The sequence below is a fragment of the Macrobrachium rosenbergii genome, chromosome 20 (assembly GCF_040412425.1).
Source record: "Macrobrachium rosenbergii isolate ZJJX-2024 chromosome 20, ASM4041242v1, whole genome shotgun sequence".
NCBI classification, from domain to species: Eukaryota; Metazoa; Arthropoda; class Malacostraca; order Decapoda; family Palaemonidae; genus Macrobrachium; species Macrobrachium rosenbergii.
Window position 1 is genome coordinate 3,742,075 of NC_089760.1, and position 19,603 is coordinate 3,761,677.

General features: G+C 35.8%; 1 protein-coding gene across 1 annotated transcript; it reads left to right on the top strand.

The window, feature by feature from the left end:
* Positions 1 to 3,718: 3,718 nt before the first annotated feature.
* On the top strand, positions 3,719 to 12,077 carry LOC136848911 (perlucin-like protein). Its single transcript, XM_067121735.1, has 4 exons — positions 3,719 to 3,874; positions 10,696 to 10,875; positions 11,065 to 11,190; positions 11,822 to 12,077. The coding sequence occupies exons 1-4, from the start codon at positions 3,823 to 3,825 to the stop codon at positions 11,941 to 11,943; spliced, it is 480 nt and encodes a 159-aa protein (XP_066977836.1). The 5' UTR covers positions 3,719 to 3,822; the 3' UTR covers positions 11,944 to 12,077.
* Positions 12,078 to 19,603: the final 7,526 nt, after the last annotated feature.

Here is a 19,603-nt window from a genome sequence, read left to right on the forward strand (position 1 = left end):
TGGCCTGTTAAACTATTTGGATGATAATAATCCAGTGTGTGATATACAAACTATGAGGTTAAGGAGCATCCTTTTCCCATTTTTGTCCTTGAATTTGGTGATAAAGCCAGGGAGATAGCATGTTATCTGGGTAAGTGGTAGCATCTGAAAGAAACCGTTGATGAAACATTCTAAGCACAGTTACACCATAGAGGACCATATTGCAATTACCCCAGTTTATTTCTAAATTATAAGATACTGTTACCTTTTCGTGTTGTCATTTTGGCAATTCCCATTAGATTATTTACCCTAAGGAGAGAGAGAGAGAGAGAGAGAGAGAGAGAGAGAGAGAGAGAGAGAGAGAGAGAGAGAGAGAGAGAGAGAGAGAGAATTAAAGAAAACTGGAAATAGCTGGTCTGAAGACATTTTACCTCTTACACGCAAAAGGGAAAAATACTTTACGAAATTTGTAAACGTACCATCACTGACAGCATGAATTATCGACTGAAATTAAAATGATTTACAAACAGCTCTGTTTTAGGTGATTCAGACTGGTATGTACCGTTCACTGTGGCCGCCAATTCAGGATATTAAACTATATCGGCTTTGTAAATGAAGGAGACTTACAGTAACAATAAATCTACGAATCCCCTGTGCTGAGGATCGATCACCATTGCCGAAAGGGAGTCTTACTAGAGTGAGGAAGGAGACGAGTATGGGATGCAGTCACATGATGTTGATCATATTATATTTTAGATGGGATGAACATTCTTTCAATCTGTAATGTAATTAGGGTTGACAGTGAAAAAAGTGAAGCAATAAGGGCCCACTGAACTCTTTTAGGTAAATGTCCTTGGGTGCAGACAGAAAATTCAACCTTTAATGAGCAGGTTTAACCTTATCCAACAACTGTCACAAAGCTGCTTATTCAGGGCACTTGAATGCTCTCCCAGCGTTGTTTACTCACAACACTTGAATGACCATCTGGTTCAAGGCTGGGAATTTCGATAAATCCCCAATACAACTAGCGTCTTCTTCTTCCAAAACATTTAAGCACTTAGCGTTATGGCCCGAGCGTTACGTCTCGTCTCAGTCGTTAGGTAGGGCCAGCACGCATTCACGGATAGCTATAGAATTTACCATTCCTAGTGAGATTTGTAGTTTGTCATTATCGTTAATGCAGTAATATTAGATGTATAAGACGCAAAAAGTACTGCGAGAATTTGATGATTTTTGAAATTATGTAATATTTAGGTATGCAGAGAATTTAAATTTAAGGTCGAGTTGACATCTAAGTTCATGCCACAGCATTCACGTCTGAGGGAACACCTGGAACCGCTGAGGCTCTAGAGCTAGACCTTCCCTGCCCCTCCAAAATGACTGCAAAATAATGAGGCAGGAGTTCATCTGTATCCTGTCACTGAAGCTTCCTTCTCGTCCTTTTAATGCTACCTCCTTCCCCATCCGGCCTTATCTAGTCAAAATCCTTACGTTTAAACACACCAATCAAATTGATTTTTACATATGAATGGATAATGGTCATCATTACCATAATTATAGTTCACAAATCTCCAACATTTATTTTCTAATTTTCCCTATCCTCCATTCTATGCCAATTTCAATTTCAACTACTCTGACTTGCTCTCTACAAATTTTGAGTCACACACGCACGTTCCTCACAATATTGTGTAACTGATATGATTTAATGTAACAATTTTAATGTAATTGTTGAACAAAGAAGAAACAACAAAGTTATTGTGTTTGGGTTTGCTGGTTGAAAAATTGAAATATATTGCTCAGAATTTTACATGAAATTTGATGATTCTTTGTGTAGAGATGTAGGAACGTAAATTCATTTCACTTTAGACAAACATTCTTAGGCAAATTGTTATTTCATCCCATCACGCGCTTTTTGGGATGCGCAAAGGTGGCCCCCGGCTCTTTTACCCCTGACAAGCAATGATCCGATCAGCTTCTCAAAAGTTCTTGGTTCGGTTATTAATTATGTCCCGAAGTATCTTTAAAGAAATATTTAAAGAAAAAGAGTCAGACAATTTTCAAGTATTTTTTATGATTACCATCAATTAAACGAGACAGCAATGGAATAAAAAGTCCTCAAGTATTTTTGGGCTTGTTTAGCCCGAGCTGTAGCTCACTATAAGGCTAAAATTTTAGTTCAACGATCAAAGCCATTTTGATATAATCCGTTTGCAGGAGTATCCCTGTGATTGACATTTGGGTATCACCTTATAGTCAGGCATATTTCTGGCACCTGATAGTCCCGACTAATTCTAGCCTCGAGTTAAAGGAACTATGTAACTTGCTTTATTAACTCCTAAGACGCTCCCTCCCTTTAAGGTCGTCAAAGACAACTATATAACTATGAGAAAAAATTAATCAAAAGCAAAGTTAGATGTCTTAAACTATAATTCAGGAGGGAGGAGTATAAATAAATTTTCGTATAAAGGCGTTCTGATTATGAAACCGCTAACCAACTATGAACTGAACTCAATATAGAATTTAGGCCAAAGGCCAAGCACTGGGACCTATGAGATCATCCAGCGTTGAGGATGACCCTTTTGATTAAAAGGCAATTAATCAACGTCTGCAAAATAAGAACTGCTTCCCGGTACCTTAAAGCCATTTAATTACCTTAGACTCAATTTGTATCTAGGTTTTGAGAAAAAGCCGACTAACTTTTCTTACTCTAAAGTTACCTTACCTTGGTTCCGATTCCCCAAAATCGAATGAATCCCACTTTAGTTTCTGGCCAGTATTCCTAGTAAATTTAACAAAAATCTACGCATAAAAATTTTTGCCATACCGTCAGTATTCTTCCACAAACCATTAAGAGTAATTTGATTAGTCCAAGGCCTTTTGGCTTCCGATGAAATATTCTTTCCAAAGATCAGGCTACATATTAAATAGATACTCATGGCAGTAGTACACAAATATTCGCTGGTGAATTAAAAGAACTAGCCAAATATCTCCAAGATAAATGAAAAATTCTTAATGAGAAAATGTGTGGTAAACTGAAAGCTTCTTGTAACTCCAAAATTAAGACATCAAATTTTTTTCTAAACTAAATGCTTTTTCAAAACAGCGGGAAAAAATGAAACTTGTTGCTTTGGTTTAGGCAGTTGTGTCTAATTCTTCACTTTAGGCTGCAGCTGGCTGCCACACGTGGTCATCAGGCCACTTTCCACTGCTATAAAAACAAGCTCGCTAGCAGCATAAAGTAACCACCTTTTAAGCAAGTTACTTATAATATCCATCGGATGTGCTGAATTGGAGAGAGAGAGAGAGAGAGAGAGAGAGAGAGAGAGAGAGAGAGAGAGAGAGAGAGAGAGAGATGTTGTCAAGAACATTTTCTTATGTTATTTCGTAGGAAGAAGAACCACTGAATATGCATCGCAGACGCTTCAAACAAAACATTTCTTGTGAGAAAAATGATAAAATCATGAAATATTCCCAGAGAGTAAATAATAGTTTAAATAACATACAAAATCTGTCACTAAAACTACTTAACACTGGAAACGGTGTAGTGAGTTTTACAGATTATTATAACCAGTTTTGAGTTAAAAGAATAATGGGACGAGCGAGGATATTTTTATAAACGAGCAACCCATTACAAATGGCGGAGGTGCCACGTAAAATGTAATAATGGACTTGATTTCAATGGCAATATCCCAACCCCCATTAAGAGTAATCAGTCAGATGGGACACACTTGTTCGTTACCACAGATATCAAGGCACGAAGACAGTGATAAGGTTAACCATCCTGAGGCTTATATATGAAACCTTTTACAAGCTGTGACCAGTCGTGGGCCACACAACACAGAGATGATGAAGGCTTTAGCGTTGATTTTTGGCGCCTTCCTTATATCTGGGGCAAGTAAGTACCTGTCTTACAATTTCATGTAAAATTTATGTCAACGAAAACGTTAAAAGAAACTTGATCAATTTTAAATTTAGGAATGATTTTAGCCTTTTTTCTACATCCACTAAATAAAGACGGTATAAGTACATGACAGTATTAAATTTTGACCTCATTCTGTAAATATGAAATGGAAGCTAACAGCCAGATTTGATAAGCAATATATAGAGATTAATAAAAGAGTAGGTAGTATGTAAGTGAGTTGTCGGTACACACTGGGGAATATTTCAGATACCAAAAAAAAAGAAATCACCTCACGTTCCATGCACAGCCATCATTAGTGGTGCAGCGTGATTAGTGCAACACACGGAAGCTCATTCGCTTGTTTCTTCTTGCCTAAATTTTTTTTTCTTTAGATATCTGCATCCCGTCGGGGAAGGGGGCAAATCAGATCAGTGTCTTCCATGTGAATACACGAACCTACTAGTACTACGTTCATTCCATGGGGTTAAGCTGGGTCTAGTTGCAAGCAAGACATGGAGAGTAACAGGCAGAGCTCTCTCTCTCTCTCTCTCTCTCTCTCTCTCTCTCTCTCTCTCTCTGTGAGGAACATAGGATGCACCGGGCCAAGGGGATAGCTCTACCACCATTTGTTTGAAAATCACGTTGCTTAGATCAAAACAGTAACACAAGCTAGTCCCACCTTGAGAGCTAGAGAACACTGTAATATTACTAAAACAGTTTTGGTCAATCAACACTTCTTTTTTTTTTTAACGGTTACTAAGTCTTCGTGAAAAAATCCGATCCAAACTTCGTCAGTTTTATTCAGACTTGCCATTTTTACCATCCTCAAATATTCATATTAGTTAGACTATCGGAATAGGAACACGATAGTACTGAAAGACAGAGATGAACAGGTTAATGTAGGTGGGTTCGAAGGTCAAGAATAATAATAATTTAAAGTGTCTCCACCCAGGTCCACTTCAATTTAACTTGAATTATACTGAAACAGAAAGAAGGAAAAACTGGATACAATCCATTCAGTCGGTTGAATTGAATTGAATAGAGAATTTAGGCCAAAGGCCAAGCACTGGGACCTATGAGATCATTCAGCGCTGAAACGAAAATTGACAGTAAAAGGTTTGAAAGGTGTCACAGGAGGAAAACCTCAAAGCAGTTGCACTATGAATCAATTGTCAGGAGAGGATGGAAAGTAAGAGGGAAGAAAGAGAATATGAAAGTAGATACAGTAAAAGGAACGAAAGGGGTTGCAGCAAGGTGCCGAAGGCACGCTGCAAAGAACCTCAAGCAATGCCTACAGTGCACCACACGAGGCCATTCAGTCGGTGGTTTATGGTGAACGAAGAAGCAAACTTCTTTTCTCTTGTCGTGGTGGTTACTTCTGTAGCCTACGCGGTGCTTTGGAGTTACAAATTTGGAATGTCTTCGAATTAGTCGAAGTTTAAAATTAACATCTAGAGAAAATGAAAAACAAGTTTCACTTAGTAGTTGTTAAGAGTTCATGTATAATGTAAACATGTGCAAAGAAATTTTACATTGAATGATTGCATAATTGTGCTATGATTCTCTTTAATCTCTCCTGTGTTTCAACTTTTAGAAAATAGTCAAGGGTGAGAACATTACTTGAAATTTTTAGTATTCATCTTTCACTCTATATTTCTTTTTGTCATAAGTTGTGGAAAATATGATCATTAGCCAAACGATTACTAAACAATCAACTGAATCTGCTAAGGAATCATCAGTAAAGATTTAAAAATCTGTTCAAAAAGCCATCAGACGGAAAGCCGTTTTCGTATTAGACTCAAACAATGGAAACGATTTTACAGAAATCGCAGAGAAAGAAAAGAGCATTCCTTGTGCACTAGACTCACCTTGCCTCAATAACATGGACACCGCCGAGGAGAAATGCGAGAGTTATTGAAAGGAATAAACTGTAAACTTGATTCGGTGTCGTTACATCCATTTACAAGTTCTGGGGTTCGGTTGGATTCGTTTACTGTGCAGTATTCTGCACTGAATTATTCTTCTCGCAGAAACGTTCTTGATGCCCTTCTCAACGGTCTTCGATGAGATTCAGTGGAATGTCTCACTCCTGTTGCTGGAATCACTAGAAAGGCTAGAATCATGACTTCTAGACCTTGAGGTTCCATTTTATACACACACACATATATATATATCGTATACTTGTGTGTATATATTGCAGAGCTGTTAATCAGCTCAGTGGTCTGGTTAAACTAAGATCTACTGATATGTGTGACTATGTGTGTGTTCACATGCCCTTATATAAAATAAAACGAGTGTCCGTTCATACTGTATATATATTTTTTCTGGAGCGATAACCACGCCTGAAGTGCAACCATCTCTCACTGACTGCATTTGTTTAGCAATATTTCTCTTTGAACGGCCTGTGTAAAGTTAGATTTCATGGTCGAATGCCACTTTCGGTTCCATTTTGGAACTGGATAGTTGAAATTTATCGCAGCATGTTCAAAAGAGCAAAACAGAAAAGTAAAAATCATTAAAAAATCTATAACCTTCCATAATATCGGCTAAAATTGAAGTATTATATTTTAGATACGTTTTTTTTTATCTACCTATGCATATCTATTGCAGATTATCTTACCAAAATCATTACATGGTTTTGTGCTAATTACGGCGGGTATTGTGCATTCAAACGGATGGATAAATATTAAAAGCGTGTGATTCTTTATAGAATCCGTGCTCATCAATAAAGCTCTTTGACTAGTATGTGGAAAATTAGCTTTATGCTAGGATACTCATTTGCGTGTTATTTACAATCTGGATCGTTTTAATTGATCGCATTGTATTTTCAAGAGCAAAAAATAAAATAAGATAAAATGGACCAAAAATAAAATACAAAGTACAATAGTTAACTAAAGTTATCGAAAATACAAGCTTCTATACTTAATAGTAAAAAAATTAACAACAAAAATAAAGTAATAGCGATATACAATTTTTGCGCCACGTAATACTTCGATCTTTTCCTTCTTCATCGATACGTACTTTATTGCCATTTTTTGATGCCCATCGTTCAGCAGAAAATATTTCCGTAATTTTGTATTGTATTTATCCACTGTAAGTATGTATTCAATATTAGTTTCATTCATTGAAGGAGTAATGAATTTTAATACGCTTACTTAAGTTTTAGCTACACTTATTTACATACATAAGCTCTGAACTAATAAAAAAAAAAGTAATGCACGTAATGTATTTCATATAAGAAAACTCCGAAACCATTGCAAATTTGTTAGAATTTTCCAATAATATATATATATATATATATATATATATATATATATATATATATATATATATATATATATATATATATATATATATATATATATATATATATATATATATATATACATACATACATACATACATACAAACGTTGAAAATTATATACCTATATAAATACATATTTAGCAGTAATCTTTCGAAAGCAATACTTTTTGGAAAAACCGCTGTTAATATAGAACGAATAAATGACAGATCGAACGATAATAATTCAAAGTGAATTTTGTACAAAGGACGCAAGATGCAATTTTTTCATTTTAGTTTTCTGTAAACTACTGAGATGGCTATTTGTTTGTCCGTCCGCACTTTTTCTGTCCACCCTCAGATCTTACAAACTACTGAGGCTAGAGGGCTGCAAATTGGTATGTTGATCACCCACCCTCCAATCATCAAACACACCAAATTGCAGCCATCTAGCCTCAGTAGTTTTTATTTCATTCAAGGTTAAATTTAGTTATGATCGTGCGACTGGCACCTACAGCAGACACCACCGGGCAGTAGCTGAGAGTTTCACGGGCTGCGGCTGAGATTTTCATGAGGCATGGCTGAGAATTTCATACAGCATTGTACACTGTACAGAAAACTCGGTTGCGCCGCAGAAACTTGGATCCTATCTTTCAGCACCGAAAGCGCCAAGGGCAGTGAAGGGAAAGGATTCCTGAACTTACCTATAAATCTTGGATTCAGGACTTTCAGGGCTATACCGTTAATTATTATAATCAAATATTATGGATTAATTTAGTTTTAACCAGAAACGGTAAAAGTAAATTCGGACTATTTCTATGAGCATTCATCTAAAAATAATTAAATTTCCTGCTGTATGGCTTTTTGTCAATATATTATCTCGGTAACTGTAACTTCGTTTATAGACACGTGTCGTCATAATCACGAGCGGAGATTTTTCTGGCTCAGTCTTATGCACTGCCATAAGGCCTTATACATTTTCGTAATTGCCACACTTCCCGACCAGGTGGGAGGCTGCACTCCAATCGATCCCGTGTTGCTGCTTGGTGGGTAGAGAAATATGCTTTAAAAGAGAAATAATTAACTAATTCATATCATTCTAATTGAATCAGTCAGTATTACATCAGTTGTAACTGCGAAAAACATAGACTAAATACAAAATGGAAATGACTCCGTAATAAGTGTGGCGACATTGTGGACAAACAAGAATTCTAATTTCAACATCATTTCAGTATTTCGGAACCACACAGTTGCGACGTAAGTTATCTGATAAATTATTTATTAAATGTTTGATGTAAAATTCCAAGTAATCTAAAATTTTCGTTTTCCGCCTCTAGTCAAAGACAAAAAAATTTACCAAATCATTCTAATAACTTTATTCTTATAATCTTGCATACTTTAACTTTATATTTCAAAAATTCATGATTTATTTTCAACGTTAGAATGTTCTGTCTTAGTTCCAGATTCTTCACTATTTCTGTCCAATTATCTTATCCTCTTTCACTCGTCTCAGCAACTTTTCTTTAATTTTGTAGGACTTCGTCTCATATCAGCACTCATATTCGCGTAAATATCATACTAAAAATATCATTCTGTAACATTCATTCTAAGGGAATTTATACAAATAACTACGATGCATGTAAAATACGGGGAGAAATATTACTCTAAAAACTTCTGAGCTTCTCACATGCGAACTCATATCGAGGAAGATGACTCGAATAACTTCACAAATCTAAAAAAAAAAATCCACGAAATTTGACCACTAACATGGAAATTCTAGCGACTCAACAAAGTTGATTTGCCATCGCATGCAAGCAAATGAACGTCAAAGCATTACCCGAAAATGCTCAGGAAATGAACTACTCAGAAATTATGTAAAATACCGTCTCATTTGTGTAAGATGATTCACAAAGAATCAGTCAAACAACCTCTTGTATGATCGAAATCATAAATCAGTTATTACCTAAACTGAAAATCAGTTAATACATTTATCAACATTCCATCGTTATTTTTGCAAATTAGTGTAAACAAACAACCATACTGCCGAAACTAGCAATATGACGAAGCAGCTATTCAATAATTGTCAAGAGTTACCTTGAGGAGCTTAGACTTAATTCCAACTGAGAACATTAACTCTTAAATTTTCTTGACGCATGCTACATAATTATCATTTCAGCAGTGAGGTTATATTTCTAGGTTAAGATGCATCGTTTTGATGAAAAAACGTGTATGAGACAAAGAGGCACGACGTAAATTGGCCCTGAAAATAATGAAATACGAATTTGTGATTTATTCATTCAGAGATAGACCTACTATCCATATTTTTACGAATGACAACCCACAAACTTGTGAGAGATTGGAGAGATTGTCATTGAGCGTCTTATGAAGGTTTAGAATGGCAAGTAGATGACTTGTGAACGGCAGCACCATCTGCATTTGGATGGGTAGGGTAAGGGGTACAAGAACGTTATTGTTAAAAACCAGGTGGGGGAAGGGTAGAAGGTCGGGAAAAGGGTAAAGATCTTAGAGACATCATTAGAAATGATGAACAGTCCTGAGGTGGTACCGTCAGCTGAAGCGGGAATAAACTGGTCTGATGAGAGAGCTTAAGAATGAATTCACCGGGGGAAAGAGTATAACCATATTCTCGATTTCTGTAAGAAGGTTGTTTGCCTGACGCTGGCCAACGTTCTTCCTGAATATCAAGATCATAACACCAGATTCCCCTAATGACCAGATGTGTCGAGGCTGGAAAAGTGTCAACAATATCCTGCCTTGTAGAAGACAGACAGACATACATACATACATACATACATACAGACATACATACAACACTAAATTGCCAGATACAGAAATAAATATGTAAGTCTGCTTTCAGCTCAGAAAGCTGGACAAGATTTAAACATAAAAAAAAGTAGCATGAGCAAATTCAGAAACCACAAAAACGTGACGAAAAACGAAATTGTAATTAACTAGAGTTTTTACGCAACCACCATAAAAACGGGGAAGTTGATATCGTTACTGATAATGAGCTGAATAACAGAAAAATGTATATCTTTACTATACATATGGGAATATGTGCAGACGTTAATCGACCGATTTCATTACATCACTATAAGCGTTAGGCAACAGTCCAAGATCGGGATTTTTAACATGTGGGTGAACATTTCTACGGGAAATGGCAGGTGCGGCCAGCTTTTATCTCTCCCGGCACCCTACGTCCTCTCAAAAGGCTCAGTTGACGTTACGTGAGCAGGTAATCTATTCTTACTGGAGTGAAATGGGAACTGATGCGGTTGACTACAGACTTTATTTTTAGCTTCGCTATTACTGTCCTGTGTACGGAATGGTGGTTAACGACAGGTAGGCCTACACCAAGTGATACTGGAAGCCGCTTCATTCAAATTGTGAATGATCTTTTGACAGCAACAACATGCCCTCATCAGGATCTCGAGTAGTCAAATCCTAGATACTTTTAGGAAATTCTTGGATGTCATTCACGTTATCAGAAAACTTGACTTCTCGGCCCACAGGCTGTGTTCAGTGTGAGGATGGCTGGGTAGAGATTCAGGGCAGCTGCTTCCGGTTTCACCAGGATGTGGCCATGCCCTGGCGAGATGCCGTCATATTCTGTCAAGACGTGGGCGCGCACCTGGCCATCGTCGTAGATTCAGACGCCCATCGTAGCTTCTACGAGTACATCCTCACTTACGGTTAGTCTTGTCTCAGACGGGTCCCGAACTGAACTAAAATATGTCAGATGTTGATTTCAAACTGAGTATCTGTGACTGTCTTGTATAGCCCCTTACAAAAGAACAGACATTTGTAAATTTCACAATCAACAGCCACCTTATTAATGAACCCTTCCTTGCCCTTACCTTTTTTTTTATTCTATTTAACAGGTCTGTCTGGAACTTACTGGCTAGGCGGAAGTGACTTGTCATATGAGGGAGACTGGAAATGGGAGAGAGATGATTCCAGGATCCCTCGTGGCACACCATTCTGGGCCTTACATTCATCAATTTTAGGTATATATTGTCTGTGTGTACATATACATACATATGTATGTAAATAAATAAATATATATATATATATATATATATATATATATATATATTACTTTATTTTGAAAGCCAAGATACTGACAAACAACACGATAGGGAAAACGAGGGTACAGAAAGTTTATTGGGAAGACGATACTCTGACTTGATCTGCTGCATAAAGTTGATTTACTGGTGCTACAGGACTAATAATGATTTCCTTATCTTTTCTTCTCTCGCAAGGAACAACAAAATTCATAACTGCGAAAAAACAAGATACATAGTTTTGACAACACAAAATGCATTATTCTAATATAAATGCAAAACAAGACACATAGTTTTGACAACACAAAATGCATTATTCTAATAAATGCAAGAACAAATCATAGTATCGTCTTCCCAATAAACTTTCTGTACCCTCGTTTTCCCTATAGTGTTGTTTGTCAGCACCTTGACTTTCATAAAACTATTTTAAAAGCACGAAATAAGCACAATAAACATTCGACTAGTTTGTTTTCAGTTACTGCATAAATGACATCTCGAGCATCAAAAAACGTGGCATGACATATTAAAATCTAAGTGTCTCTTGCTTCGATCTCTCTCTCTCTCTCTCTCAAAGGCTGGACTCACGAACCGACGGGAGGCTCAGGGGAGAACTGCCTGGGACTGGACTCTGCTCGGAAGTATTACTTCAATGACCTTGACTGCAACCTAATCCATCACCCGATTTGCATGAAGTAAAGAACAACTCCATTCACCAATAAGTTCTAGTTCTCTCTTCAGGTGGATAGGACATAAGTGTTCACAGTGTTCATTCTTTCCTCCACTCAGTTAAAATCATTTGAAGTGGTGTTCTGGAATAAAAGCACATAAACTGGTTGGTTTCATTTATTCCAAAATCAAGCGAAGAGTGAAGTTAAGAAATCTCTGCATTTTCTTTGAATTAAAAGTCTCTCACGACATTATTATCACTATGAAATCTATTCATTCACACAGGAGATAGTCAAGCACTGAAATTGTTCACGTCAAGACAAGGAATATATAAAGTATACCCATTACATTTTAGCGATGAAGATCCCTGAAAAAATACTTTTTAAGCATAAAGTTGTGCATTCATAGTTATCACTCGGTAAAACAAAATTGTATGATGTTTTATGGTGACTGACCAAATATTGAATTTATTAATGTGTTTCGTAATCCACGATATACCTTTCGAATAAGGTTATTCCTAATAAAAGGAATGGCACGGATTCTTTGTCGCTTGCAATGTATAAGAAAAGCCACTTTCATCTATTTATAAACCCAAAAAATCATTGGTTCGAATCCTTGTTAGGGTAGATGCACTAACCATAAAATTCCTTTTAGGTTCAAGTTATTACCAAAGTAGTGTAGGCTACGATTTGTGTTAATTGTGGCTTAATATTTGAAATTATATATATACATATATATATGTAGCATCTACTGGTCACTTTTACCAGACACATATGTAATTCTAATAGCCACAATGCCGTCTTAACTTCTCGAATTCTTCGCGCTTTTTTGGATATGCTTGTAACTACAAAGCCGTAAGATCCAAACGCAAGAAATTGAAGAGACAGTGATACCGGTCGCCGGAAACGTACCCGCGTCACCGTAACAGGCCTTACAGAAAACCTGCTAATATTTCTTTCTATGTGCATTTTTATTCTTGTCAAAGCAGCAAGGTTTAGAATCAGCGTTCCCACCCATGTTCTTAAGAGCGTTACGTATATGTAGCCTGAATATATTGATGATAAAATTGATAAGAGTAGGAATAAAGACAAGAAATTGAAACTTCCAACAGTGTATTAGAAAATGCATCAGATGCGGAAAAACATCTGTATCAAAACTAAAAAGAACCTTACAACACAAAAAAAATTTGCTTGTGCCACCATATGATAATGATATGGACGATATCCTCCATCTTCTTAAGGATTTTGGTGTTAATGTCTCATTTAAGAACAGTAAATCAATGAAACGTGTAATTATAAATAACTCTCCCGACAATACTAAAAGATGTGTATATAAAATTCCATGTAAGTCTTGTGACAAATTTTATATTGGTCAAACGGGTAAAGCACTGGAAAAGAGAATAAAACAGCATAAAAAATGTGTGAGATATGCACAGATGAACAATTGTATTTGTGTACATGTTAGTGAGAACAATTATGTTATCAACTGGGATGAGGCAAAAATGATAGTTTTGTAATAATGCGATGGAAAGGAATATCACTGAATCTAGTTTTATAAAAGAAAAGTTATGGCCATATAAATATCAGTCATGGCATATATAAACATGATTTAAAAAAAAAAGTTTAAATTTTAAGGAAAGCAGTAGAGATCTGTGGGAAAAAGGATTATCACATTTGTCAACACAGTATGGGGGCAGTTATACTAATGAGTTTCCTCTAAGCTGTAGGTCCCGTTGCTAGGTAACCAATTGGTTCTTAGCCACGTAAAAATAAATCTAATCCTTCGGGCCAGCCCTAGGAGAGCTGTTAATCAGCTCAGTGGTCTGGTTAAACTAAGATATACTTAACATTTTTTCCCCCGATGTACTGTACCTCACGACCATGATTCAAATACAAGAGTTTACCACTTTCTACCGTTTTCTGTTGGTACAACATAACAGAAAACAACGTCGGTCTGTCACTGTAGTTGTTTCACACGTAATACGTTGCTAAACCTCATCAGTATTGATCAATATGAAAATCTGAGATGGCAACCTGATAGGTAGCAACAAGATGAAAGAAAATAATACGCTTTGGTGATTAAGGATATACGAACCAAAAATAGTTTATTAACAAAAAAGTAACGTAGTAAACGGAGTCGAGAACTTAAAAATGAACTTTTAGTGATGAAATAAAAATAGTTTCCTTTAGAAGAATTTGTCTCTAATATAAGACTAGCTATTTTCACTAACCGCAGAGTTAGATAACTTTTCAAAATTAAAGATAATGACCAGTTTCACTTTATCGGGAGCCTTTTATTAATTTTTTTTTTTTTCAAAATGCAATCTGGAAAGCGTAGGATTAGTCACAAAGAATCTCTCTTTGCAAGAGGGTGGACAGTGAGCTGTCGTGTCTCCAGAACTGGGTAGCAGCTGGTAAGACCTCTTCATTCAGCTATCATTTTTACATTGTTTTGGGAAATACAACGTTAATGAAAACTCTATCGTCAAGAATTGAGGATACCATTGTTTATCAAACTTAAAAGTATATTCTACATCAAGAACATATTTTGATTTATTTTTACCTTCTTGTTTGTATACTTTAACTTTAGTCAATTTTTCCTTGTGTTGAAATAATTGTTGGTGTACTTATTAATAATTATCCTGCTTCCTTGTTTTGCTTAAATGTTTTAAGTATAATTCCACATGTAAAAATTACGTGTGTGCACCTCTTCATTATTATAATTAAAATATGCTTTTGAAACAATCATTATGTCCACGTGTTTTCATGCACATTTCTTGTTTTATTTGTTCTCCTTGGTGATGGAGTAATCTCTTCTCCCTTGACATAATCATTGGTATCTATGGTACGGTTCTCTTTCACTTCAGTGGTCCGGATATCTGCATCCATAGGTTTTACTACTATTTTAGGAGTTAAAGGTATATTCTTAGCTTGTTTTTCTTTGTGTTCTGTCTTCATATCATTTGTCTTTGGTTTAATCGCAGTTTCTCTAATAATAGTTGGTTTTTTCGTTTTGGGTGGGGTTCTTTCCAAAGGTCTCTTTTTATCTTCGATTTCCAGTTCATCACAACTTTCCTCTTCTACCTTTGTGGTGGTATCTTCTTGAGCTGCTAGTTCCATTAATACTTGAAATGAATTTGACAGAATATTATCTTATCATTTGCATCCTGTTTCTTGATTCTTTACTATTTTAGTTTTTTCTGTATATTATCAATATCTTCTTGAGATTTATTTTGCTGCGTTTTGTTATTTCTATCTGTATTTGTTTTTGTTTCATTATGGGTTCTTATTATTGAAGAATATGTAAGTTTCTTAGCAGGATCTTGAGTTCCTCTTACTTTCAATTCTAATTTAGCTTCTTCCTTGTAACATTTTCAGTTCCGTACTGTACAGTATATGTAATACAAGCATTCTCTGGATCCTGCATGATGATTTTGCCCACAGTTTACACACTTATGTTCAATGCACTTCCACTGTGTGGTATGTTCAGTAGATCCACAATAAGCGCATACCGGTTCATTACGACAATTTTTCTTTGTGTGCCCATACATGCTGTAATTTTGACACTGCAGTGGCTTTGGGACATAAGGGTCTTTACTCTCTATTTTGGCCTAAATTATTTTTGAGGTAGATCTTCACCCTTAAATTTTATTTTTCATATTTTTAATATTTGTTTATTGCTTTTCTTACTTGATACAACATATATACCTCACAATCCTGGACCTTGAGGTATCTTTTTTTTTTTTTGAGAAAGTCTAATAGCATTTTCTTATCGATTAGTTAGCTGTTATTTTCAGGAAGTAAATGGTACCCTGAATGCTGTTCACAGTATCGTGTTTTTTCACGTTTACATTAATATTGTCTATATTTTTCAAAGACAAATTGTCTTCGGACTGACTTTTGTTGTGGCCAAGTCTTCTCCTTTCTTGTCTGAACGACAGTTCTGTCCTTGGGTGTCTATTCAATAAATAATTTTCTAATTTTAAAGCTGAAACATTTTGGTCAGCTTCCAAGGTTAGAAACCTTTACCAGCTTCCACTCCCAAAGAGGGAAAGTTTTAACACTGCCTGATTTTGATTATCTGAATTATCTAGAGAATTGTCCATTTCCATTAGCTCTTCGTTGGGTGAGTCGGTAGAGCTGCGGACTGTCACTCGATGGGCCGGAGTTCAATTCCCCAGCCGGTTGATGAAGAGTTAGAGGAATTTATTTCTGGTGATAGAAATTCATTTCTCGCTATAATGTGGTTCGGATTCCACAACAAGCTGTAGGTCCCGTTGCTAAGTAACCAATCGGTTCTTAGCCACGTAAAATAAGTCTAATCCTTCGGGCCAGCCCTAGGAGAGCTGTTAATCAGCTCAGTGGTCTGGTAAAACTAAGATTTACTTAACTTTTGCTCAGTGGACCCAGCCTTGTGAACTCAAATCATGTTAAAAGTACTGCCACTTCAATAAAAGCAAGACTTCCCTGATATGCAGCTCCCCTGCCACTTCAATAAACGCAAGACTTCCCTGATATGCAGCTCACCTGCCACTTCAATAAACGCAAGACTTCCCTGATATGCAGTCAGGGGAGCAATAACCTGTTCCCCCTCTTCGTTGCACACAAGAGAGCCTGACCATTCAAGACGAATTTATCTTGTCATATGCAGAGATTTATTACGCACTGCCAATTTGAATTTTTTGATTATACGAGTTTACTTTCTGTATCATCAGCCTTTCAGATAACCTCCTTAGCTGTTTTTCTCTGTAAATAAATTCAGTTTAATGTAACCAGATACTTATTTCACACGGCAACCTTCCAATCCCTGATTAACTAATGGTAAGATCAAGGTAAGTTACCCATTTTTCCCCTTCATTTTGTTACAGGTTGCTCTTCTCTGTTAGTCCATTAAGGCAGTGACTAAGTAAAGACCACCTTTCATCCCTTCAATGGATCCAATCTGTAAATATATATATATATATATATATATATATATATATATATATATATATATATATATATATATATAAATATTACATATAAATATATATATACAAAAGGCCCATAAAACACTGTTTGAATGCTGCAACCATATATTTTGAGGCACTTCTTTCTGTGCCCATGTTCACTGGTAAAATATGGACACATGATGTGTTACAAGAGTATATATACGAAGCATATGTAGGCGTGGCAGTATATATACACTTGTAATGCATCATCTCCCCATATTTTACCAGTGAACAGGGGGACAGAAGGAAGTGCTTGTTATATATGGTTGCAACGTTCAAATAGTGTTTTATGGGCCTTTTTATCTTCATATTATACTGTTGTATATATATATATATATATATATATAAATATATAATATATATATATATATATATATATATATATATATATATATATATATATATATATATATATATCAATGCAAAGTTTTTTCATAACAAAAATCCACTAATATATGCTATCCATATAATGTTTTCTCCATAATCTATAAAAAATAGTATAAGCTAAAAAAAATAGTAGGCTATATGTTATCAGTGCGAAATTTTTTTTCGTAATTATAAAAATAAATGCCCTAATGAGGTTAGGCTAGGACATTGTATTCTAGGAAAGGTTTGTTGCCATCGTTTTACACTCACCCTAAAGTTTTCTTCATAACCTATAAAAGTATATGCTATCAATATAAATTTTCATAACCTATAAAAGTATATGTTATCAATATAAATTTTCTAAATAACCTTACACACTACCACTTGTTTTCCGGTCAGATATTAGAAAGGCAACTAAACAAACTACTGAGAGGATAACCAAGCCTACAGAAGTCACGAGTCAGACGACATCTCACTGCAGTAAAATCAAGCTTTGTTTTCTCATATAATTATTAATATTACGAAAAATAGTGATCACTAATTAGAATATCACTAATACGGGAAAACAAATCCCTTACTTGGATATGGGTGTTCTGGTGTTGTTCCTATCTCAGCAGGCCAGACAATTCCCGTTCGCTTCTCTTGTAACAAACTTACGAGACGCAATCGTTCAAATTTCTCCCTCATAAGAGTGGTACTTTTCTTGCTTATGGCAATGGAATTGCGTGAATGCACAACACAGTAAGAGAATACGAAAAGGAAATGCGTCACAGAGCACCGGGATATAGCTTGAACCAGAAACATTTACTACACACTATCGACACAAATCAACTTGGTTTATTGTTTGGAACTGTTACCTACTTATATAATTTCATATTTCCGAAAATACGCAGTAAAAATATGTCAAGAAGCATAAAATATTATATGTAAACTAGTTGGTATAGTACACCTGTAATAACGAGTTCAAAATATCGAGATACATGGATATATATTTACTTTTTTATATTATGTTTGATATTTTTTTAGAGAACGAACAAGCTCTTATCGTAGAAAATGGGTAGTTTTAGTAAGATACTGAAAGTAAATTTCTCGCTTTCTACTACCCGGAATTGGCAAGTCATACAGACATTGTGCGACAATTTGTGGCACAATGTCGCTCACAGGGCGATATTGAGATACATAGATACATATTTACTCAGATATTATATTTTTTGAGAGAGAGAGAGAGAGAGAGAGAGCCAGTTTTTAACGTAGATAATGTGTATTTTAGTAGGAAAGCAAAGTACATTTCTCACTTCCTCCTAAAAAGTCAAACAGAATGTTTGGGAAAAATTTTCGCTCAATGCCGCTCAAATGCCAGTAAATCCGGTGAACAAAAATGCAAAAAAAAACCCACTTAAAAAAATTTTTTTAGCAATAATATTTCAGGACATGGTTATTTAGACATATACTAGCCCAAAACTGTAAAAAACTAAAAATCGACAATTCCTCGAAATCCGGCGATCGGCGCGGCCCTTAAATGAAATGCTGATGGCTATTTTAATAAGATATGTCCCTAGAAAGATCATCAAATTCAGGACAAAACACCAGCCATGGTTTGATGATGCATGTATACGAGCCTACCATGACAAACAGGCCAAATTCAATGCAGGGAGACAAAATTGTTTTTTTTTTTTTTGTCACGCCGTGCTGCGAATAGAACTTACCATGCAGCTGAAGGAAATTTCAATAATTTCTTGAAAAGGAAACTTAAAGGGATTACTCAGCCTCATCTGTGGTGGACCAAATTGGCATCATCTATCTTTGGGTCAGGCTTGTCTTCCATTCTACCGCTACTAACAGATGATGGTAGATTGGTTACTGGCCCTAGAGAAAAGGCTGAACTGCTTCATCGAGTTTTTGAAGCTAAGCAATCAGCCGAGGATGTCCCTCTCCCTGATAATTGTCATCCTGAACCTATTCTTACAAAATTTGCATTTCGCTCCAGGGATGTTGAAGAAATTACAGATAATCCTAATGGTTTGGGTGGAGAAGATCCTAATGGTTTCTTCCCTTTGTTTTCTAGAAAAGTTTCTAGTGTGTTGTCTCCCAAGATAAGTAGATTTTATAGATTTTTCTGTCAACGTAATATCTTTTTTGATGAGCGCAAGCTTAGTAATACAGTGCCTGTTCCAGAAAGTGGCATATCTGTAGACTGCAGTAACTACTGGCCGATCTCTATTCTCCCGGTTCTCTCCAAAGTTGCTGAAAAACTTGTTTTTAAGCCACTATATAAGTATGTAAAATCTAAAGGACTGTTAGCTAATAGTTAATATGCATATAGGAAGCAGTTAG

Coding starts and splice junctions, on each gene's coding strand:
- LOC136848911 (XM_067121735.1), top strand. CDS start 3,823: ATGATGAAGGCTTTAGCGTTGATTTTTGGCGCCTTCCTTATATCTGGG. Junction 10,876..11,064: donor CGAGTACATCCTCACTTACG/GTTAGTCTTGTC, acceptor TCTATTTAACAG/GTCTGTCTGGAACTTACTGG. Junction 11,191..11,821: donor CTTACATTCATCAATTTTAG/GTATATATTGTC, acceptor TCTCTCTCAAAG/GCTGGACTCACGAACCGACG.